Source organism: Schistocerca serialis, chromosome 6 (genome assembly GCF_023864345.2).
Source record: "Schistocerca serialis cubense isolate TAMUIC-IGC-003099 chromosome 6, iqSchSeri2.2, whole genome shotgun sequence".
In the NCBI taxonomy this organism is placed as follows: Eukaryota; Metazoa; Arthropoda; class Insecta; order Orthoptera; family Acrididae; genus Schistocerca; species Schistocerca serialis.
The window spans coordinates 654,921,044-654,945,792 of NC_064643.1; the positions used below are offsets into that span (position 1 = coordinate 654,921,044).

The following is a 24,749-nucleotide window of genomic DNA, read 5'->3' on the forward strand; positions in this document are numbered from 1 at the left end:
ATATCATTTGCCTTTAGATATCGGTATGGGCCTCCGTAGAAATTTATCCAAGAAGGTAAAAGATTCCAAAACTGTCACTTTTTTTAGGAATGACTCGGTGAGTTTGAGAACGTATTGCACCCCATGAATTGAATTTCTCTGGATTGTCTCAAAACTTATTGTACTTAAACATCCTCAACGTGGATTACTTGACATTTAAATGGCAACGAACATTTCAGTAGTATATATTAGTGCAATGATCTGAAATTAGATCTTTCTTATGATTAAAACCTGAGCATCCAGCGAGCTACCCACAAAGAATAATTAGATCATTCCTATAATGTTATCACTGGAATTTAAAAATTCAAAACATATAAAAAATCGGAATGACTGTTGGCTAGCAACAAAAGTAACCAGAAAAAAATACGACATTAACTCTCTTCAAAGTGGAGAAACAGGGAATAAACTTTATGAAACACTTCTGATCTGTGATGGCATCTAGAATAATTTGATTCCTTGCTAGACTCCCCATGACACCATGTAAATGAATTTTTTGCATTATTTTTATGCTTGCTATTATTTAATGTTGGCTAGTGCAGCAAAAGTTTTGCGCAAAATGTGTTTTAAAAGCAACATTTTTGTATTCTTTTGGTAAAGTGTAAACTGAGGTCAGTATTCGACCTCCCAAAAACACTCCGGAATTGGTCGCCGTATTCGACATTTTACAGCCTGGGACTGAACCAAAGCGGTCGTCGTCTCCCCAGTTTATCGAGCAGCCATTCCAGCTGGGCTGCGGGATTCCCAACACAGTGACTGCATGTTGCCCCGGGTTGCACCCCACGAAATTGGGTAAGATCCCAACTGCTGAAGAGAACATTTTTTGGACATTGTGTTCGGGCCATTAAAGAAGAAACGAGCCGGCGGCTGTAAAGTGAAAGACGCTGAAGGGATCGTAATTCCTCTGGCTGCGGAAGAAGGTGTGGGCCTTACAAGAACGTCGAGTCTCCAAACACGCCGCTAGAAGGACATGAGCACACACCTACGTGACAACAGAGCGAGCACGCACACACGTCGACCGTGCACTGCACTCGATAGTGCTGGAAACAGAGGAATTGAGGCTTCAAAAGAAGAGCGAAGTGCTGCATTGCGTTTCCCTGCAGCGGAAGGAGCGCGGGGGACGGATCTTCGTCGAAGAATGGCACACGTGGACGGGGAGCACTGAATGTCCGTCGTCATTCTGACGCGCAGTTCGGCCTCCGAGGCAGTGGCTGACACCGTAACGCGCCGGTCTTCAGTAGTGACGGCATCCATCTGCTGGACAATAGCATCAATAATGAGGCGCGGCGTTCGAGGTCGTGCTTCATCAGCCACCAACATCCTTCTTTCCTTGAATCGCTTGAGTTACGCATTAACTTTTGCAGCAGACGTGCAGTGCTCTGCGTGCACTTGAGTGCCATTCTTCTATTATTTCCGTTAACGGCTCGCATCCTGGAAACGCAGGAAACGCGCTGTCCCAATTTGCTCTTCTTTTGAAACCTCCACATTTATATTGTTTTTTGGGTAAATATTTGAAGTTGTTCTTTTGAAGTTGTAGTAGAACATAATTTTACTTTCACTGTGTGAAGGAGGCTTACTACTTTTTGAGCTTTCAACACGTCCAGTCTTTATCTTTCGACTTTGAGAAGCAGGTATATGTGGCACAAAAGAAAGAAGTCCAATTGCACTGGGTGGTCGCGGTATGAATGGAATAACAATATTTCTTATGTGAAGAAATAGTACACCAGTTGCGTAAAAACGCAACTTGCGTGCTATTTCTTCACATCGGCATTCTTCAAAAACAGTTGCTGAAAATGATGAACAAAAATCTAAATGACAAGATTGGTCTTTGCGCCGCGTGGAGACGTGTGAGAGGAAATGCTGACGTAATCGGCTTTCGACGCTACCAACAGAAACTGCAACGTTTAGCTTCAGTACACAGTGTTGACTCTGCAACTACTAGATCATTGGCGTTGGCAGAAATGAAAAGATAGGGAAGTCGATATGAAGTGTTCCGCACAAATCTGATATGTGACGAAACCTAATGGCGGACCCAACAAACGCCTTTTGTTTGCATGCACTTACCATTGTTAACAAAGTTTGCATTGTTTTCCTTTCAATTCTTGCTTTAATGGGTATAGGCTTGCTGGTAGCTTGTTGACGTAAATAATATCTAATAATAAGTCAATACTTAAAATATAGCACTGAAAGACCTGAGTCGAAGCAAGGCCCCGGGAGTAGACAACATTCCATTAGAACTACTGACGGCCTTCGGAGAGCCAGTCATGACAAAACTCTACGATCTGGTGAGCAAGGTGTACGAGACAGGCGAAATAACCTCACACTTCAAGAAGAATATAATAATTCCAATCCCTAAGAAAGCAGGTGTTGACAGATGTGAAAATTACCAAACTATCAGTTTAATAAGCCACGGCTGCAAAATACTAACACGAATGCTTTACAGACGAATGGAAAAACTGCTAGAAGCCGACAACGGGGAAGATCAGTTTGGTTTCCGTAGAAATGTTGGAACACGTGAGGCAATATTGACCCTACGACTTATCTTAGAAGCTAGATTAAGGAAAGGCAAACCTACGTTTTTAGCATTTGTAGACTTAGAGAAAGCTTTTGACAATGTTGACTGGAATACTCTCTTTATAATTCTGAAGGTGGCAAGGGTAAAATACAGGGAGCGTAAGGGTATTTACAATTTATACAGAAACCAGATGGCAGTTACAAGAGTCGATGGACATGAAAGGGAAGCAGTGGTTGGGAAGGGAGTGAGACAGGGTTTTAGCCTCTCCCCAATGTCATTCAAACTGTATATTGAGCAAGCAGTAAAGGAAGCGAAAGAAAATTCCGGAGTAGGAATTAAAATCCATGGAGAAGAAATAAAAACTTTGAGGTTCGCCGATGACATTGTAATTCTGTCAGAGACAGCGAAGGACTTGGAAGAGCAGTTGAACGGGATGGACAGTGTCTTGAAAGGAGGATATACGATGAACATCAACCAAAGCAAAACGAGGATAATGGAATGTAGTGGAATAAAGTCGGGCGATGCTGAGGGAATTAGATTAGGAAATGAGACACTTAAAGTAGTAAAGGAGTTTTGCTATTTGGCGAGCAAAATAACTGATGATGGTCGAAGTAGAGAGGATATAAAACGTAGACTGGCAATGGCAAGGAAAGCGTTTCTGAAGAAGAGAAATTTGTTAACATCGAGTATAGATTTAAGTGACAGGAAGTCGTTTCTGAAAGTATTTGTATGGAGTGTAGCCATGTATGGAAGTGAAACATGGACGATAAATAGTTTGGACAAGAAGAGAATAGAGGCATTCGAAATGTGGTGCTACAGAAGAATGCTGAAGATTAGATGGGTAGATCACATAACTAATGAGGAGGTATTGAATAGAATTGGGGAGAAGAGAAGTTCGTGGCACAACTTGACTAGAGGAAGGGACCAGTTGGTAGGACATGTTCTGAGGCATCAAGGGGTCACCAATTTAGTATTGGAGGGCAGCGTGGAGGGTAAAAATCGTAGAGGGAGACCAAGAGATGAATACACTAAGCAGATTCAGAAGGATGTAGGTTGCAGTAAGTACTGGGAGATGAAGAAGCTTGCAGAGGGTACAGTAGCACGGGGAGCTGCATCAAACCGGTCTCAGGATTGAAGACCACAACAACAACAACAACACTTGAAATATACTGCTCTACAATCGGCAGGCAGTATATATACAATGTGCAGCCGATATTTTTATAAGCAGGTACTTCTATAATTCTTCCGTCTATATATCGATACATTTTATTGATATATCGAGGGCCTATTAAAATATTTTGTTTAAATGTTTATCTAGCAATTTAGAAATTTCAATTTTTATTAATTTTTGATTCTTTATTCCAAAACAGCAAGATGGAATTAATTTTACATTTAATATATGAGATTTCATTAATAATTTTATATACAAGCAATTACTAATCATAGAATTTTGCGACATTTTACTCTGAATTTGGGAAAGTAACATATCGACGTCAGGATCGATCGACGTGCATGTAGTTCTCAGGATCTTTTCATTAGGTTCATCTGAGATTTTGGTTCTATTTTTACTTTTTTTGTGCTTCAGTATTGCAAATAGCTGTTCACAGACGTATGTTCCTCCAAACAAAAATGATGTATAAATCACACATGGCTGTGCAGCAAGGGATATTTGTTCTGGGCAGGTATGATTCGTAAAAGTCCAACAGAGATACACGATCAAACTTTTGTTTTAGTGGCATGTCAGGCTGAACACCCCCCGTCTACTGCAATAGCTCTGCCATATCAAAAAGCCGCCATGTGTCTTCTTTGTCCACAGGGAATGGTAAACTACTATTGAAATTACGTTATGTAGCAAGGGGAGGGAGCGTTTGTGAGGGAATTAGAAAATGATGTCGGGTAGATACACTGAAGCCACGTTTATGTTTGGGAATCATTGCCGAATCCATACGTCAGGTTGTTAGGTCGGTCGTTTTTTTGCATCTCAATAAGTGCTCTGTGTGGAAGGAACAAAGATAAGATTGGGGGGGCTTCTTTCAACTCTGTTTTGTGAAGGACAGTATCGTAAGCGCCGCCGCACCAAGCAATCGGCAGTAATGTCCCGTAAACAGTGTGGCAACCAAACAAATCCAAATTACACAGGGTTTCCCAGGAAGAACACTCAATATTCAGGGATATAACAGGTAAGGTCATTCGAAGCAAAGAAACATGGGCTCTAAAATACCTTAAGAGCTATGAACACGTGTTCCGTAGAAGAGATGTGTTTCACTGTAACGAAGATGAACAAGTTTTCGCAGCTCTTAAGCCCATGTTTACTGGACATGGTCCATACTGTCACCTTTCAAATTATGGAAACTAAAAAGCTTGCAATAAATAAGCTTCCATACTGTCACCTTTCAAATTATGGAAACTAAAAAGCTTGCAATAAATAAGCTTGTTACCCTATATCGAAGATGAAGAAGTGCTCATAGCTCTTAAGTAATTCATTTTAGATCCCATGTTTGCTAAATTTTTTGCTTCGAATTCTCGTTCCTGTTATATCTTCGAATATTAGCCATTACTCCTGAGACATCCAGTATAGCTATTGCTAAAGCCATAATACTGACTATTGCTCCCTGCCGTTCAAATTCTGCAGTTTACTTATATCGCAGACAATCACTGCTACAAATTCTGGAGTATTTTCTAACGAATCGAAAATCTATAACCCCTCCCCATCCCCCCCCCCCCCCCCCCCCCCAGATTCCAGAAGGGGAAAGGTGCCCCCTCTTGCACTATCTTGCGAACGCCTACGGATATCGATAAGCTACGCGTTTGTGAAAAGACACTGTGTAATTTTTCCCGTTTTACACCTCGCAACGTGTAAATTTTGGCCGACAAATGGACCAGCAACTCGTCCCTCGAAGACAAAAGAGGGAAACATTCCGGTTCGCTTGATTGAAACCCGGATTATGACAGAGACTTAGCGAAGAAACATATTGAATCGCCTCCAAAACAGGAAAGGTACTAATCGATGCTAAAAGTGTTCCTGTCCACAGTCGGATCATTATTCTGTGTTTTGTCAATAGCAGTAACCTTGTTCAAAAAATGGCTCTGAGCACTATGCGACTTAACGTCTGAGGTCATCAGTCGCCTAGAACTTAGAACTAATTAAACCTAACTAACCTAAGGACATCACATACATCCATGCCCGAGGCAGGATTCGAACCTTCGATCGTATTGGTCGCTCGGCTCCAGACTGTAGCGCCTAGAGCCGCACGGCCACTCCGGCCGGCAGTAACCTTGTTACAACCTGGCAACACATAATACTGGTGGTAACTGATTTCAGTGTTCTCAGTGTAAGAGCCCAGCAGAGATATCTTCATGAATTGTGACGATCGTCTTTAAATGTTTCACTCCGCTCAATGAGGTTTGGAATCTGACAATCTTGGTTGACTGTTGCATGGGGCAGAACTACAACTTATGATTTCCGTTTCCCAAAATCGGGTAATCTGTGAATATTTCACCACTTTGAACCAGACGTTCCTCGTGAGAAGGCACAGTTCCCTACCACCTGATAGAGACTTTGCTCTTATAGGGAGGAACAACAGATTATTTAATGTATTTCACCCAGACGATGAGATACAGTTCATTGCTAACGCCACGCAGAACAGATTCCTTGCCTGCAATATGGAACGGGCGATTTCAGGGATCTTCGCGCACTAGACCAAAGGTTGCACAGAGCTACGGTGGGCTTGTTGATGCCTTGCAAAGAATCTGAGAGGTACTGGTAAAAGAAATCTTTCGTCAGCTAACAGTACCTATCTTGCGTACCTTGTATGACAAACTTTACCACTCAAAGGAGCCAAGAAAAAAGCCTTACTTGACATGTAACAGTATATCTGAACTGAGAAACGTGATTGCTGACGTAAAATACCATATCGATAGTGGATTTGCACGTCTGTGTGACAAAACTCAACTTATTCACAACTAGAAATGTAATGCTGAAAGTTTATAGTCAGTGTAATTGCAACAGCAGTTGCATTACATTTTTCAGTATCATCTGCTGCTCCTTGTGTAGATCTATAGTGTAGTAAGCTCGTGTGTTTTGACCTGTTTTATTGTATTTTTAATAAAATAAGCCTGTTATTTATACATTCAGTAACAGAGGACAAGCAGTGTATTTCTGCAGTACTGGGCTGACAAAACATTATTTGTCGAGAATAATTAAGGTCCTGCTATTTTTTTCAAAGATAGAAAAGTTTTGCTCATCCCTTTATTTTGAAAGTCGTATCACTGAACATACAAACTGGCTCTGAAGCATGCTTATATACATTTATCAACAACATCGTCTGTGTCCCACGGTGGGTTTTTCTCAGCACTTCTCACCAACGTCAGTGAGTGGTGGGACGTCCCCTTGCTCGGATGTAGGCTTGAATTCGTCTTGGCGTACCATCGATCAGATCATCAAGCCAGCCAGGCCTGGTACAAGTTGTCCCGCCCCCAGTGGTGATTCTGCGTAATTCGCGCAGAGTGCACGTGATTGTCGAAGTCCAAAAACATCCCGTTTCAGTCGATCCCACAACTGTTCGATTTGGTTCATGTCATGGGATCTAGAGGGTCACTCCATTACGATGTCCCTGAAGGAATGTGTTCACGAGAATAGCGATGAGCACGTGAGATAACATCAAGGTGAAACGTCACCAGAATGTGGCGATACAGCCGCAATGTTGCTTGCACACTCTCGTCCCTGTACCGCGGGTCAGTGAGACTGCCCTCAACAACCACTCGAGGTGTACAGTGGCCAGTTCTGATAGCGAAGGATGCAAAACTTATCCTACTGCTTATGGCATCGCATCTCAGTATATCTTTCGTCGGTGAGGTGACGCTGTGGGAGCGTTGTATACTACACAGCAGATACTTGCAGTCCTACCGGGAAACTTCATTCCACCACCACCTTGTTGAACGTACGGGACACAGTGTTGAAGGCGTTTGCTACTCCCGTTTTATGTCCAAACATGTTATTTGTAATTATCAGGGTGCAAACAGGCCCGCGTTCCGTCCGTAAACTACACTACTGGCCATTAAAATTGCTACACCACGAAGATGACGTGCTACAGACGCGAAATTTAACCGACAAGAAGAAGATGCTGACACCTACAACATGCTGACATGAGGAAACTTTCCAACCGATTTCTCGTACACAAACAGCAGTTGACCGGCGTTGCCTGGTGAAACGTTGTTGTGATGCCTCGTGTAAGCAGGAGAAATGCGTACCATCGCGTTTCCGACTTTGATCTAGGTCGGATTGTAGCCTATCGCCATTGCGTGTTATCGTATCGCGACATTGCTGCTCGCTTTGGTCGAGATCCAATGACTGTTGACAATATGGAATCGGTGGGTTCAGGAGGGTAATACGGAACGCCGTGCTGGATCCCAACGGCCTCGTATTACTAGCAGTGGAGCTGACAGGCATCTTATCCGCATGGCTGTAACGGATCGTGCAGCCACGTCTCGATCCCTGAGTCAACGGCTGGGGACGTTTGCAAGACAACAACCATATGCACGAACAGTTCGACTACATTTGCGGCAGCGTGGACTATCAGCTCGGAGACCGTGGCTGAGGTTACCCTTGACGCTGCATCACAGACAGGACCGCCTGCGATGGTCTACTCAACGACGAACCTGGGTGCACGAATGGAAAAACGTCATTTTTTGGGATGAATCCAGGTTCTGTTTACAGTATCATGATTTTCGCATCCGTGTTTGGCGACGTCGCGGTGAACGCACATTGGAAGCGTGTATTCGTCATCGCCATACTGGCGTATCACCCGGCGTGATGATATGGGGTGCCATTGGTTACACGTCTCGGTCACCTCTTGTTCGCATTGACGGCCCTTTGAACAGTGGACGTTACATTTCAGATGTGTTACGACCCGTGGCTCTTCCCTTTATTCGATTCCTGCGAAACCCTACATTTTAGCAGGATAATGGACGACCGCATGTTGCAGGTCCTGTACGGACATTTCTGGATACAGAAAATGTTCGACTGCTGCCCTGGCCAGCACATTCTCGAGATCTCTCACCAACTGGAAACGTCTGGTCAATGGTGGCCGAGCAACTGTCTCGTCACAATACGCTAGTCACTACTCTTAATGAGCTGTGGTATCGTGTTGAAGCTGCACGGGCAGCTGTACGTGTACACGCCATCCAAGCCCTTTCTGACTCAATGCGTAGGCGTATCAAGGCCGTTATTACGGCCAGAGGTGGCTGTTCTGGGTACTGATTTCTCGGGATCTATGCACCCAAATTGCATAACAATGTAATCACATGTCAGGTCTAGTATAATATATTTGTCCAATGAACACCCGTTTATTATCTGCATTTCTTATTGGTGTAGCAATTTTAATGGCCAGTAGTGTAAATCCGACGCCCATCCTGTGGCGTCCTTTTAGCATGGTTCTTGCCCATCTATAACGGAGTCCTTTGTGTTGTTGTGTACGACGTGGTGCTCAGAATGGTCGTCAAGATCGTAATTCGCGTCATATAATTGTCTCCTTACAGCTTGATGCTATAGGTTATTACCTGTAGCCTCTCCAAACACCAAATTCAGTTCTGGAGCACCCAACCCACGGTTCCTTCGACTCTAAAGTCGTAGATATTGACCATCCTGTGCACCTGTCGTACGTTGATGGTCTTTTGTGGTGTAAATTCCCAACACCGCCTGCCAACTGGAACCTATTCCGTGACCGCACCAAATAACTTAGACTCCGGTGCATACGTCGGGCAACTTCCCTTGTTGACAAGGCTCCTACTCGTGATGTGACGATGCAGGCGCTGTCACTGGCCGCGAGTGCCTTTTGTGGCATGATGGATTTTAGCTCTATTGTTCGACAGACGTCTCTAATGCGTCCCTAGGGGTTCTTGACTTGTGGTATGAATGGGACAGTGCCCAAATGGTTTAAATCATACCTAACTGGAAGAGTGCAGAAAGTTGAAATAAGCAGTTCACATAATACGCAAAAAACTGGTGATTTCTCAAACTGGGGAACAATCAAGAATGGGGTGCCACAAGTTTCGGTCTTGGGCCCTCTGCTGTTCTTAATATATATTAATGACTTGCCATTCTATGTTCACTAAGATACAAAGCTGGTACTTATTGCCGATGATACAAGTATAGTTATCACACCCAACAGACAAGAATTAACTGGTGAAATTGTAAACGATGTTTTTCAGAAAATCAATAAATGGTTATCTGCAAATGGGCTCTCATTAAACTTCGACAAAACACAGTATATACAGTTCCACACAGTAAATATAGACTTCGATCAGAAATTGGTAGCTAAGGTAGAATATTCAAAATTTCTAGGTGTAGTCGTTGATGAGGGGTTGAACTGGAAAAAACACACTGAGGATCTGCTGAAACGTTTGAGTTCAGCTACTTATGCTATTAGGGTCATTGCAAATTTTGGTGATATACATCTCTCTAAATTAGCTTACCACGCCTATTTTCATTCTCTGCTTCCGTATGGCATCATATTCTGGGGTAACTCATCATTGAGTAAAAGAGTGTTCAGTGCACAAAAGCGTGTAATCAAAATAATTGCTGGAGCTCATCCAAGATCATCCTGTAGATACTTATTTAAAGAGCTAGAGATCTTCACTGTAGCCTCACAATATATATATATTCACTTATGAAATTTGTTACTAACAATCCGAACGAATTCAAAAGTAATAGCACCGTACATGGCTACAACACTAGGAGAAAGGATGATGTTGAATACTCAAGGCTAAATCTAAATTTGGCTCAGAAGGGAGTAAATTATGCTACCACAAGAGTCTTTGGTCACTTACCTAATAGCATCAAAGTCTGACATATAGCCATATAACATTTAAAAGGAAATTAAAAGAATTTCTTAATGGCAATTCCTTCTACTCATTAAATGAATTTTTGGATATAGTAAGTCGGTAATTTCCCCACCCCCCCCCCCACCCCAAAAAAATATATTGAGTTTCATGTAATATTTTGTGTAATGTAATATCTTGTATTGACACCTTTTATTAACATGTTCCACATCATTACGTAGTGTCGTATTCATGATCTATGGAAAAAGTACTAATCTAATCTAATGTAATCTAATCTAACTGAAATGCTGCAATCGCTTCAAGTGTGGCGCTCTACTCGTAGGTAGCGCTCGTGGTAATTCTGTGTATGTCATAGACACAACGTCAGGCGTGATCTCCTGATCTGATTTTAACCCGAGTTTACTGCCTGCGTGTAATGCACCATTAATCAGTCAACTGTAATTAGTTGAGAGTCCTTTCGGCATGTATGTGTGATTTCTGCGTGTTGCACCCTGTTCCAGGTCGCAAAACGTGCAGCCAGCGCTCTCCACGAGATCACCAGCTTCCAGCAGATACGTCGGGAACTCGTAACAGGACAGGACAACAGGCGCAGACCGACATGCCAGGCAACAGCCAACTCGGTGCCACGTGACTACCACCATCTGGTCCTTGTCGACTGCTTGGCAGTGGCGTCAAATCGATGAATATGCAGTGTTCGTCAAAGCGATATATACTGGCTGCGTCCTGTAGGTTACGGCTCTATTTAATGTCACATAATCAGAAGATTGCGTAAAATCACTCATCATTAAATCCTTTACAATGACTCCCTGTCCTGCGGATTAGATGCATGTGGAAAGAACACACAGAGGAGATGAAGGAAAACTGGACACCTGACATCACGATTCCTTGCATACTAGAAATACAAATGTTCGTAGCAAAGTTTCATTCTGTGATAATTACCGGTGAGATATAGAAGGCAAAGAATGGCAACATGGTAACACTGTAGATTCATGTATAGCAGGTACTTTCATTTCGTATGGTATACTCCAGGTTCAGATGTGGTAGACAAAGTGGTGCTAAAAAATACACTTAAATATATGGTTATGTGACACTTGACTATCGAAGGGGTCCATCCTAGGAGAATTAATAATTCAGTAGTGAACGATAAGAAAAAAGATGTGGACCAAAAAACGGCCTGTGATTTTTTACTTTGGGAGATCGATTACAACTGGAGAAGGGGAAGGCGATGTTGATAGTGGAATGGAATGGGCAGAAGATGATAATGCGTGGTGAAGAAAGCAGCAAATCTTCCAAAATGCCACACTTTGACCACCAGTTTTTATCAAAATATGCCGAGGACCCAAAATTGTCACAGATATTTTTGTATTGCTAGCGTGCAAGGAACCATACTGTGAAGTGTGTGCGAATTTGGTTTCCCCGCGTATGCTATCAAACAAAGCTGTTAGCACAGTTATGTAAGTAAGAAAGTATTTATTTAGCTTGTTCTTAAAAGAATTACTTACACAAATAAGATTAAAAAAAAGAGAGATTATATATTTTCGTTCTTCCTGTATATCTTATTATGTTAGTATTAAGCGATAGCAGTGTGATATAATTAATTATTTATTTTATGGCAACCATAAAAAATAATACAGAAACAACTGAACAGTTGTGCAAGTGTAAAATTAAACTTTACTCCATGATTTCGGAAAACAATATCAAATACAAGCGCCAAATTAAACTGAGGTGTCATTCATGCAATGAATCAAGCATTGTCGTATAATAAGGATATTGTCACTAAACAAAATCAAAAAGGTAAGTACAATGATATCGTGAATTTTGTCAACAATCAATCCAAAAAAACACGGGAAAATCCGAAACTCACGAAAGCCATGGGAAATATTTCCGAATCTGTCAGTGAAAGATCCAATCAATTCGTTATAAACGCTGGAAGAAAGAAAAGAAACTGCGTTTTATAAACTAACATCAGATGGAGTGCTCATCACTCATCTTAAGTTACAATTGGTAGTGGGTTTTGTTTACTGTGGCGAGGTAAAGGTATTGGGAAAGAAATTGAGAACAGATAAATTACAGTGTAAATAGTGGCGCTCCGTGAAGGTTGGTTGGTTGTTTTGGGGAAGGAGACCGGACAGCGAGGTCATCGGTCTCATCGGATTAGGGAAGGACGGGGAAGGAAGTCGGCCGTGCCCTTTGAAAGGGACCATCCCGGCATTTACCTGTAGCGATTTAGGGAAATCACGCTCCGTGATGGACACATTCCCGCGAATACACCGTTGCTGGTTGCTGTGGTGGTCATCAGTCTGAAGTCTGGTTTCATACTTCCACCTCCTAGATAAAAGAAAGCCTGTGAACGTAGTGCATGACGTCACAACGTTGCGTCGTACGTAGGCAACAGAGGAACATTCGCACTGCACGCTTTCTATCGTAAATGAGCTCGTTCTTGAGTGTAATTATTACTTGATTGAACGTGAAAAGTTTTTCTTTATTCTGTGTGCACTAAATCGGGCGATTTGTGTGTTCTCGTACAACCTATGATGATCTTTTTACGGCCGAAATACGATTTCGACATTCTGTGCCGCTATATAGAAGAAATTACGAAAGAGCCCAAATAATTTATGTCTTTACATTTCTGGAGGATGAAACAACGAGGATGAAATGGTTATCAAGATTCAATGGAAGAACTTTACTCCTTATTCAAGTTCAAGGGTAAGTTTGTGTTTTGTTTATGTTCTTGAAAAGGTTGATTTTAATGATGAAGAACAAAGTTTATCATGATTGTAACCGAATGTCATGCAGATGCCTCTTCGAAAACGTTAGCTTCCTTACTTTCACTTGATACTACAGTCCCTTTTTTTGTCACAAGTGATATAAATCGGTCTGTCTGTAGTAGTTAGTTCTGTTTTGTGCTGCACAAGTTCGAGTAAGCTGTCTGCCGAAAAACCAAGAAATTTCATATAGGCCTACCCAGTAAACGAAAACTAAGTTTAGAGTACCTACCATATCTGTACATCTCCAGTGCATCAAGCTCTGTAGCAGCTTGATGTTCAAAACCTGTGTTAATAATTCAGCTACACACTGAACTAAACATTCTTCTGATCTTACAATGTACAAATAGGCCAGCAATTTTTCTTTAAAATTATCGATAGCGTTTCACAAAATGGAAAAATGCATGTTTAGATGAATTATACGGAAAGACAGGAAGTTTCTTTTTCCCAGGGTTTTAGTCTACCACTGGATACAAATATAAAAAATCTGTGAACACTTGTAAAATGTTACAAGTGTTTATCATCAGTCCTTTGTGTACACAGTCTTTAATTCCTGGGTCCGAATTTCAGGTGCATGTAAGTGTCCTATCCTTCCTTCATAAGTACACAATTAAATTCTTTAAAAATAACTGTGTGCATGTGTTTCTGCTATTATGCAGCATATAAGTGGCAATGTTTTAACTTTCTTCACACTGTCAGTTTTTGTGGATGAATTTGGATACTGACTATGAAATAATAGTTCAAACAGATACAAAGGGGCCTCACATATATACGATAAAAATTACCACTTAAAACAGTTCATAGTTCAACAGGATACACAAATGATTTTGAAAGCTACATAAATCCACTACCTGTAGTAATTACACTACTTTCTTTCACATTATTTTCCATGGAACATTTCTGTACCTGTAGTTTTTGTGTGGTAGGGTGTATGTGTGTGTGTGTGTGTGTGTGTGTGTGTATGCCTCAGTGTTGAGTGCCTGTTTTCACGACAGCCTCTGTGGCATGTTCCTTTATGTGTCTGCTGCTGCTGTCGTGATTTCTGTGTCTGTGTGTGTGTGTGTGTGTGCGTGTGCGTGTGCGTGTTTGTCCGTTCCCCATGTTTCACATTTGAGTATCTCTCAGTCTTTGTACGTGACAGACTTGCTGCATTGTTGCAACAGGACAGGAACTTTATATATGTAGAGCAACTACTGAGTCACAATACAGACACAACAAGAAAAGGACGTCTTGATAGTTCGTGGGCATCTCCTGCAATTTTCTGATAAATTTGTTAAGATGTATAAAAACATTGCTTAAAATAGCTGGCTGTGCAAGTTCCATTCTGTATTAATTTTGTTTACAAGTAATCGTATTCACTTTCAGAAGAATGAAACTTTTTGGAAAACACAAATTTCACATGAAATGACAGGATAGTTATTAAGTGTCCTCCTCCAGAAACAGTGTCTGAAGCAATGTCAAATTCCTCTGCTACTCTCAGACTGAACTTCTCAAAAGAAGAGAACAGATATGAAGGACCAGAGGGGATGCAACTGTGGCTTGAAAATGAACAGCTTGAAAATGGCTGGTCAGAGAGCAATGTGTGAAGCCTTCAATGACTACCGTAGCAGAATATTGTCAAGTGATCTTTCGCAAAACGCAAAAAAAATTTCTGGTCACACGTAAAGTCTGTTAGTGTCTCCAAAGTTAGTGTCCAGTCCTTAGCGAATGAAACGGGAGCTGAAACTGAGGGTAACAAGTAAAAAACTGAGATGCTTAACTCCGTTTTCAAATGTTGCCTTACACAGCAAAATCCAGGAGAATTACCCAAATTTAACCCTGGTAGCATTGAAAAGATTAGTAAAATAAGTATTTGTGTCAGTGGCGTTGAGAAACAGCAGAATTCGTTAAAATCAAACAAAGCTCCAGGGTCCGATAGAATCCTTATCAGATTCTATACTGAATTTGTGGCTGAGTTAGCCCCTCTTCTAACCACAATATATCGTACATCCTTCGAACAAATTGTGGTAATATCCCAAGTCACACCTGTCTACAGGATGGTAGTAGAAGTGATCCACAAATATACCGTCTAATATCTTTGACATCGATTTGTTGTAGATTCTTAGAACATATTCTGTGCTCAAACACACAAGATATCTTGAACAGAATGACCTCCTCCATGTCAACCAATACGGATCCCGAAAACATCGATCATCTGAATCACAACTCGACTATTCTCAAGTGACGTAACGAAAGCTTTGGGTCAAGGCAGGCAGATAGATGCAGTGTTTCTTGATTTCCGAAAAGCATTTGACTCAGTACCACGCCAACGCTTGTTGTCTAAAGTATGGTCATGTGGGATATCAAGTGAAAATTGTGATTGGATCGAGGACTTTTTGGCAGGGAGGACGGAGCATGTTAACGTGAATGGAGAGTCATCGTCAGATGTAAAAGTAACGTCGGGTGTGCCCCAGGAAAGTGTTTTGGGACCATTGCTGTTCATGTTGTATATTAATGACCTTGGAGACAATATTAATAGTAACCTCAGACTTTATGCAGATTATACAATTATCTATAAGGAAGGGCGTCTGAAAGAAGCTGCATAATATTCAGTCAGATGGAATCGGGCCCTTGTAGGGATATGAAATGCAATGACCATATAGGCTCGGTCGTGGGTAAAGCACATGACTGACTTCTGGTAGAATACAAAGGAGATGGCCTACAAATCACATGCGCGAATGGTTCTAGAATTTTGCTCAAGTGTGTGGGACCCGTACCAAATAGGACTAACAGGTGTGTTGAACGTTTACAGAGAAGGGCAGCACGAATGGTCACAAGTTTGTTTGATAGATAGGAAAGTGTCACATAAATACTAAAGAAACTGAAGCGGTAGACTGGTGAATATAGATGTGAACTATCCAGAGAATGTCTACTGACAAATTTTCAAGAACCAGTTTAAAATGTGACTCTAGTAGTATACAGTAAATATTCGAAATAATAAATTGCACCACAGCACCATTGAAAATACGTAACGTGCGTGCTATGCGATGGAATTCCATACAACCAGCAGTCGGTAGTATTTTACAATGCGATGAACTGAAATTGCATTTCTCTATATGTAAAACTAGAGAAAATTGTTACGCAGCGGAAATGTTCCATTCTGTGCTCCAAGATCCGAACAATTTGCTGTGCTTGTGTACAAAGTGTGTTATATGAAGTCCAAACAGCCATGAAATTGCTCGTCACGCTTACTTTTCTTTTGCTATCAGTTTATAGAAGAGTGATTTACGAGCCTGGTATTACCATGAACGTCTTTTCAAGAAAGTCATCTTAATCCCTTTACTACACTCGGCAATGCTTTTGAAACCTGTGCTAACAAGTTTAACTTATCGGAGGACAGTATCAAATTAATAACAAAACGGTGCACTGATTTTACTGTGAAGTTTATAAAATAATTACTGAACAGACTTCCACCCAACGTTTAGCGACATTCGGTTGAGTCTTGTTGGCAACACTGTTCTTTACTCACACCACCTTGTTGCTACGTAGTAGTAGCGCCCGGCGTGTGTGAAACGCACGTGGAGTTCTGTGGGTACACTTTTCAGCTGCAATGTTTAGTGTAACATCAATTCTCTCTTAATGGAGTAACATTCCGAGTGCACGACGAGGCTTCATCTCAAGATCGCCACACCGTATTACAAGTAAGCCAATGCATATTACTGTTATTTCCTGTGCTCTACACCGTAACAGTTACGCTGGTAGCTTTTCAAGTCATTTTCCTACTGATTGCTTGAAAATGTTTAATATCGTAATCCCTCTCCGCTTTGCCTTATTTATATATTGTTGTACATATATGTTTCCAGGCCTCACTCACGAAAAATCCGATTAGAATACTGTTACTCATGTATCTAATGCCTCAACATTTCAATACAACAACTTGTACATTTGGAGATTGCTTGCATCCTCATTTTTCTTGTAAGGAAACAATTTTTCGGTAGATAGTGCCCACGTCAGTTGTTTCTAACAGAGCAGAGTCACTCAACGTTTGGCATCACTGACCAATCTCTCTTGATCACGTTAGGCATGCTCAAGGCCACTGAGAACCAGCCAGCACTGTGGCCAGGGCAGGATGTATGATTGCGCCCCATCTCCAAATACAGCAATCCCACGTTACTGTAATTTTAAAGAAGGCTTGACATGATAACATAATCGGGAACATTGGAAACGCACAAAAATACTCATTGGGAGGAAATATTGCACAAACATAATTGAACAATAAACATACATTCATTAATGCAATTTCGACCATGGTACTGTACGTGACACTAGATATTGCCAGCGGAATCTGAGCAAACTAACAGTTATTTACTGATGTACTTTAGTTTCTTACGATAAAACAAGACATGAAAAGTTAAAAACTATTAGATGATTTTTATTAAACTGAAAGGCGTAACAGAGCAACCGAACAGAAAACGCCTGCTTTACTCTTTGATGGTACAGCACTTAACGCAAGTCACACAGAGAATCATTAAAATTGCAGTCTTAACACCCCTCCTCAGTTTAATGGTTTTACATTTAACGCTAACAAAAATTAAAATAAACCCAACAAGCTTCTCAAAGCAATGAATCTAGGAGCTGGTAAGCCTTAAGTAAAAATCTGTGCAATCTGGTCCTCCGAACGTACATCCTCGGCCGTGATGATCCTGCGGTGGTGAAGTTGACGCACAAAATTATATTTAACATTGACGTGTCTCAACCGTCGATGTTCCCATGTTTTCAGTAGCCGTATACAGGACTGATTATCCTCAAATATACGAATTGGTAGCTGGAGTGGAATTTGAATAACGTCCAGAGTAACTCTGCTGTAGCTGTCGCCAGAGCTACATATTCTGCCTCTGTAGAAGACAAAGCAACACTAGTTTGTTTCTTTGTTGCTCAACAGACGATGATTCCAAAACATCTTAATAGATAACCAGAGGTGGGTTTTGCGTCTTCTTTTCTATGTCTTTTTGCATAAGCATAGGCCAGAAGAACTTCTTGGTTATCCTTTCGATAATGTAGTCTCATATTGACGGATCCTTTGATATTTCTCAAAACTCTTTTTAAGCTTTCCCAGTCTTGTTCCGATGGATAGTTTTGGATCCGCTCAAGAAATTGACCACACACAAATCAGGTCTTGTTGCTGTCTTTGCGCACATCAAACATCCAGTCAACTCTCTGCAGGGCTTACCGATCGTTTTTCCTTCTTTGATTTCGAGTTGAACTTCCATAGCCGTCTTGACCGGATTAAAAGCTTGCATGTTGAATCGTTGTAGCAAATTCTTCAAATATGATGTTTGGCTCAATTACATTTCACCGTTGTTCATAGAAATCTCGATTCCCAAGTATGATTGTGGTTCTCCCAGTTCCTTTATTTTGAACTTTTACTGTAACCTAAATTTCACTCTGTCCATTTCCTCTCTATTGTTTCCTGCCATCAAAATGCCATCAACATAGAGCACAATGTAAACGACAACTTCCTTTAAAATCATATAGTAAAGACGTTTATCTGCTTCTGACTGAGCGAATCGTATAGACATAAGAAAGGTATGAGTAGAGTGATTCCATGTTAGTGGTGCTTGCTTTAAGCGGCATAAAGATTACTGTAACCTGCAAACCAAACCTGTTGTGTCTTTCAGTTCTTCTGGAATTCCCACTCCTTCAGGAATAATCATGTATATTTCCTCCTTGAGAAAGCCATGAAGAAAAGCGTTGCCGACACCATATTGTTCCAGAACCAGTCCTAGCTGGATTGCAGTAAGTAGCATTATTCTAGTAGTTACATAAGACTCTCCTCTGACGTTGCGCCCTCGACTGCGGAAGGCATCCTCCGAGGACAATGGGCGAACTGCAGCGAGAGCACTAGTGAGCGCCGTATACAGGGTGTTACAAAAAGGTACGGCCAAACTCTCGGGAAACATTCCTCACACACAAAGAAAGAAAATGTGTCCGGAAACGCTTACTTTCCATGTTAGAGCTCATTTTATTACTTCTCTTCAAATCACATTAATCATGGAATGGAAACACACAGCAACAGAACGTACCAGCGTGACTTCTAACACTTTGTTACAGGAAATGTTCAAAATGTCCTCCGTTAGTGAGGATACATGCATCTACCCTCCGTCGCATGGAATCCCTGATGCAGCCCTGGAGAATGACGTATTGTATCACAGCCGTCCACAATACGAGCACGAAGAGTCTCTACATTTGGTACCGGGGTTGCGTAGACAAGAGCTTTCAAATGACCCCGTAAACGAAAGTCAAGTGGGTTGAGGTCAGGAGAGCGTGGAGGCCATGGAATTGGTCCGCCTCTACCAATCCATCGGTCACCGAATCTGTTGTTGAGAAGCGTACGAACACTTCGACTGAAATGTGCAGGAGCTCCATCGTGCATGAACCACATGTTGTGTCGTACATGTAAAGGTTCAAAAAATGGCTCTAAGCACTATGGGACTCAACTGCTGATGTCATTAATCCCCTAGAACTTAGAACTAGTTAAACCTAACTAACCTAAGGACATCACAGACATCCATGCCCGAGGCAGGATTCGAACCTGCGACCGTAGCGGTCTTGCGGTTCCAGACTGCAGCGCCTTTAACCGCACGGCCACTTCGGCCGGCACATGTAAAGGCACATGTTCTAGCAGTACAGGTATAGTATCCCGTGTGAAATCATGATAACGTGCTTCATTGAGCGTAGGTGGAAGAACATGAGGCCCAGTCAAGACATCACCAACAATGCCTGCCCAAACGTTCACAGAAAATCTGTGTTGATGACGTGATTGCACAATTGCGTGCGGATTCTCGTCAGCCCACACATGTTGATTGTGAAAATATACAATTTGATCACGTTGGAATGAAGCCTCATCCGTAAAGAGAACATTTGCACCGAAATGAGGATTGACACATTGTTGGATGAACCATTCGCAGAAGTGTACCCGTGGAGGCGAATCAGCTGCTGATAGTGCCTGCACACGCTGTACATGGTACGGAAACAACTGGTTCTCCCGTAGAACTCTCCATACAGTGACGTGGTCAACGTTACCTTGTACATCAGCAACTTCTCTGACGTTGACATTAGGGTTATCGTCAACTGCACGAAGAATTGCCTCGTCCATTGCAGGTGTCCTAGTCGTTCTAGGTCTTCCCCAGTCGCGATTCATAGGCTGGAATGTTCCGTGCTCCCTAAGACGCCGATCAATTGCTTCGAACGTCTTCCTGTCGGGTCACCTTCGTTCTGGAAATGTGTCTCGATACAAACGTATCGCGCCACGGCTATTGCTCCGTGCTAAACCATACATCAAATGGGCATCTGCCAACTCCGCATTTGTAAACATTGCACTGACTGCAAATCCACGTTCGTGATGAACACTAACCTGTTGATGCTACGTACTGACGTGCTTGATGCTAGTACAGTAGAGCAATGAGTCGCATGTCAACACAAGCACCGAAGTCAACATTACCTTCCTTCAATTGGGTCAACTGGCGGTGAATCGAGGAAGTACAGTACATACTGACGAAACTAAAATGAGCTCTAACATGGAAATTAAGCGTTTCCGGACACATGTCCACATAACATCTTTTCTTTATTTGTGTGTGAGGAATGTTTCCTGAAAGTGTGGCCTTACCTTTTTGTAACACCCTGTATAAGCCATCCAGCGGGCGCCGCTGTCAATCATGTGACGTCGGCTGTGCTATAATCTCTGATATTGCCAACTTTTTCAATTGAAATAAATCGATTGTCACGCTGTTGCTGCAATGTTGACATCCATATCTTATCCAGCTTAATGCCTTCATCATTTCTATTAAAATTATTGCAGTGTATGGCAATCTCAATGGCCTCTCTGTACATTCGCGTATAATAATGCATCGTCTTTGCTATGACGGTCGTCTCACTAAACTTTATTTCATGATCACCTTCCTGAAACACACGTTCCGCTGCAGCCAATTTATCAATATGTCTATATATAGGCATAACAAAAAGAAGCTTCAACACCCGTCTGGTGTGAACATAAAAGGAACTGCCGCCTAGGACATATTGATAAATCGGCTGTAGAGGAACATGTTTTTCAGGAAGGTGATCATGAAAAAAAGTTTAGTGAGACAACCGTCATAGCAAAGACGTCGCATTATTATGCGCGAATGTACAGAGAGGCCATTGAGATTGCCAAACACTGCAACAATTTTAATAGAAAAGATGAAGGCATTAAAGTGGATAAGAAATGGATGTCACCATTGCAGAAACAGCGTGGCAATCGATTAATTCCAATTGAGAAAGTTGGCAATATCAGAGATTATAGCACAGCCGACGTCACGTGATTGACAGCGGCGCCCGCTGAATGACTTATATATACGGCGCTCACTCGTGCTCTCGTTGCAGTTCGCCGCTTGTCCTCGGAGGATGCCTTCCGCAGTCGAAGGCGAAACGTCAGGGGAGAGACTTACGTATGGACCACGTCATCTCAGCCCGGAAGTGTTGCATATGTTTCATCGTCGTCAAATCCCCTTTTCTGTGAACATCCTTTTTCTAGAAGTCTAGCCTTATGTCTTATGATATTTCCATCCTTGTCTTTTTTAATTTGAACACTAACTTACTGCCAATAGTCTTACTTCCAGGTGGTAATTTAACAGAGATCCAAGTCTTATTCTCCTTTTCTAGAGTCAGTTTCATACTGTACAGCTTTATACCAGTATTCCTTATCTTCACGATTTGCAATTTCCTTGTAACTTTTCGGTACATCATCCACAAATGAATCGGGCATTCAGTGCAAGAACAGCATAGTCTTTCAGACATTTAGGAGGGTTCCTCTTCCTGGTAGAAAAAAAATGGTTCAAATGGCTCTGAGCACTATGGGACTCAACTGCTGAGGTCATTAGTCCCCTAGAACTTAGAACTAGTTAAACCTGACTAACCTAAGGACATCACAAACATCCATGCCCGAGGCAGGATTCGAACCTGCGACCGTAGCGGTCTTGCGGTTCCAGACTGTAGCGCCTTTAACCGCACGGCCACTTCGGCCGGCCTCCTGGTAGAACATCGAACAGTTTTTTTTTCTGATAAATTTTGAGCTTCCTCTCTCGTCACAGGTCAGTTCTGCTATGGGAATTCTTTCATGACCTCCATCACTTGGTTTGGCGTCTTCTTCGATGATGTCTTCTTCATTATCACCCTTCTGGGATGATTCCTGTACTTATTCTGGGATCCAGTACTCAGATGGTTTACTTTCAAAGTCAAATCTTCCTTTGTAGAAAACAATGTTCCTTCCTGTGACTATTTTTCCTTCCTCTGGACACCCGAGCCTGTAGCCATTAGGACAGTAACCAGAGAAATAGCATTTTAAGGACTTGCCTTCAAATTTTCCTGTTCTAAATTCCTTTGGTACCAGTAGATAAGCAGTTCATGCGAACACTCTCAGCTTACTCAAATTAGGCTTGTCATTATATCACAAAGCTGCAGGCACCCTTCCTTCCAAAGCCGCGGTAGGCGTTCTATTAAGCAGGTACACGGCAGTACGAGCAGCTTCTGACCAGAACATTTTATCTAATTTACACTGAAGTACCATACAACGAGCTTTCTCAGTAATAGTTCTGTTCAGTCGCTCTGAAACACCACTTTGCTGAGAAGTATACCTGACTGTAAACTCAAACTGTATCCCTTGTTCTTCAAAAAACTGTTTTAATTCATTTGACATGTATTCAAGACCACTGTCACAGCACAATCTGCTGATCTTCAAGTGAGCTATAGCCATGGCGTGAAACATCTTCAGATAGCGAGTTACCTCTGACTTCGATTCCAGTGCATAGGCCCCTGTGAAATGTGTAAAGTCGTCGACGAACGTGAGCACATACTTTCCGTCGAACGATACCGGCGCAGTTGGCCCACACAAGTCACTGGTTAGGTTAGGTTAGTGTTGTTTAACGTCCCGTCGACAACGAGGTCATTAGAGACGGAGCGCAAGCTCGGGTTAGGGAAGGATGGGGAAGGATATCGGCCGTGCCCTTTCAAAGGAACCATCCCGGCATTTGCCTGAAACGATTTAGGGAAATCACGGAAAACCTAAATCAGGATGGCTGGAGACGGAATTGAACCGTCGTCCTCCCGAATGCACAAGTCACTGAGGATCAACTGAAGAGGTCTGGTGGCACGTTTCCTATTGTGATGGTATGGCAGCTGTGATTGTTTTCCTTCGACACAATTTGAACATTGTTCCGTGGGGTTTGTTGAAGTGTCCACTTTCGTACCATCAACTTGTGGCTGGAGGCGTTTAATATTATCATAACTCAAATGGCCTAATCTGTTATGCCACAGATTCGCATTAGTTGCAGTTGAAGCAGCTGACAAGGTTTTTCGTTGCAAAAAATTGAGAGCATATAACTGAAATTAATTCCTATTTGCAATGGCAACAGTTTCTTTCCCTTTTTGAATTAAACCTTGAGCCTTTTCAAATGTAATACTAAAAACATTCATATCTGGTTTTCTAACTGACAGAAAATTATAATTAAGACCAGGCACAGATAAAACATCTTTAATCGTTATCTGAATTTCCTTACCCTTTACCACACTAGTGACTTTAATTTCTCCTTTTACTTTAGCATCAATAAAAATGCCTGACTCAGCTATTCTGACTTTAATTGGATGTTCCAGTTTCCTTAAATTAGTGAGATGTATCTTACTGTTAATCAGATGTTCCGTTGCTCCAGAGTCCAAGAACCAATTTATGTTGTTCGTTGACTGATCTTCATTTGATGTTGCAAGACAAAACCCATCTTCCTCTTTGACATTAGCTACTACCACAGAGTTGCTGATTCCTGAGTTCTTGTTTGGTACCTTAATTCTACAATTAGCCCTTTTGTGTCCAGGCTTCCCGCAACGGTGACAAGTGAAGCTGAAAGAAGTTCCTTGTTGACTTCTAGTTTACTGGTGTCTGAAGAACCCTTTTTTGATACCGTTGAGTATGAAAAGCTGTAGGAGGCGGTGTTTCATCTTTTTTGTTTTTTCCGACGACTCCCTTCTGCTTCGATTCTTCATCCAGCAGCCTATTTTTCACGAAGCTCAGCGTCAGGTCTTTCATTCAGAGCGTTTCGATTGCAGTGACCACTACGTTGTATTTCGCAGGCATCGTTAAAAGCAAATGGCACACTTTGTCCGTTTCTTCGACAGTAGCTCCAGTCGAACGTAAATCACGAATCAGTTTATCAGACTTCAGAAAGTGGTTAACTAGCAAATCATTTGATGAGATAAATTTCATAGTTAACAATCGTTTTCTCAACAGAAGTTGACCAGAAATTCCTTTTCTCTCGAACGTATTGCACAGAGGGGCCCATAAATCAATAGAAGTTACCTTATCTTTCGCGTATTGCAAGTGACCGCCAGCAATGCGTTGACAAGATGAGACTTACATTTACGATCTTGTTTAGCCATTTCAGCCAATCGTGCTTCCTTTGCTGCACGCTGCGTGTTCTCCACTCCATCGACAAATTCTACTTTTGTGAGATAATTAGCTTGCACAAATGGTAATAGTTCCAGTTCCTCAAGGAGAATTTCCATCCTGAATTTCCATTTGTTGAAAATCGTTC

The 24,749-nt window shown here is 41.9% G+C and overlaps 1 protein-coding gene across 1 annotated transcript in view; it reads left to right on the forward strand.

Annotated features, from left to right (window-relative positions):
• Nucleotides 1-12,054, forward strand: part of LOC126484413 (uncharacterized) — a 105,124-nt gene extending 93,070 nt beyond the window's left edge. The window contains exon 4 of the mRNA XM_050107922.1: nucleotides 10,891-12,054. Coding sequence (XP_049963879.1) covers nucleotides 10,891-11,021 — 131 coding nt within the window. The 3' untranslated portion in view covers nucleotides 11,022-12,054. The remainder of the gene's footprint in view (nucleotides 1-10,890) is intronic.
• Nucleotides 12,055-24,749: the final 12,695 nt, after the last annotated feature.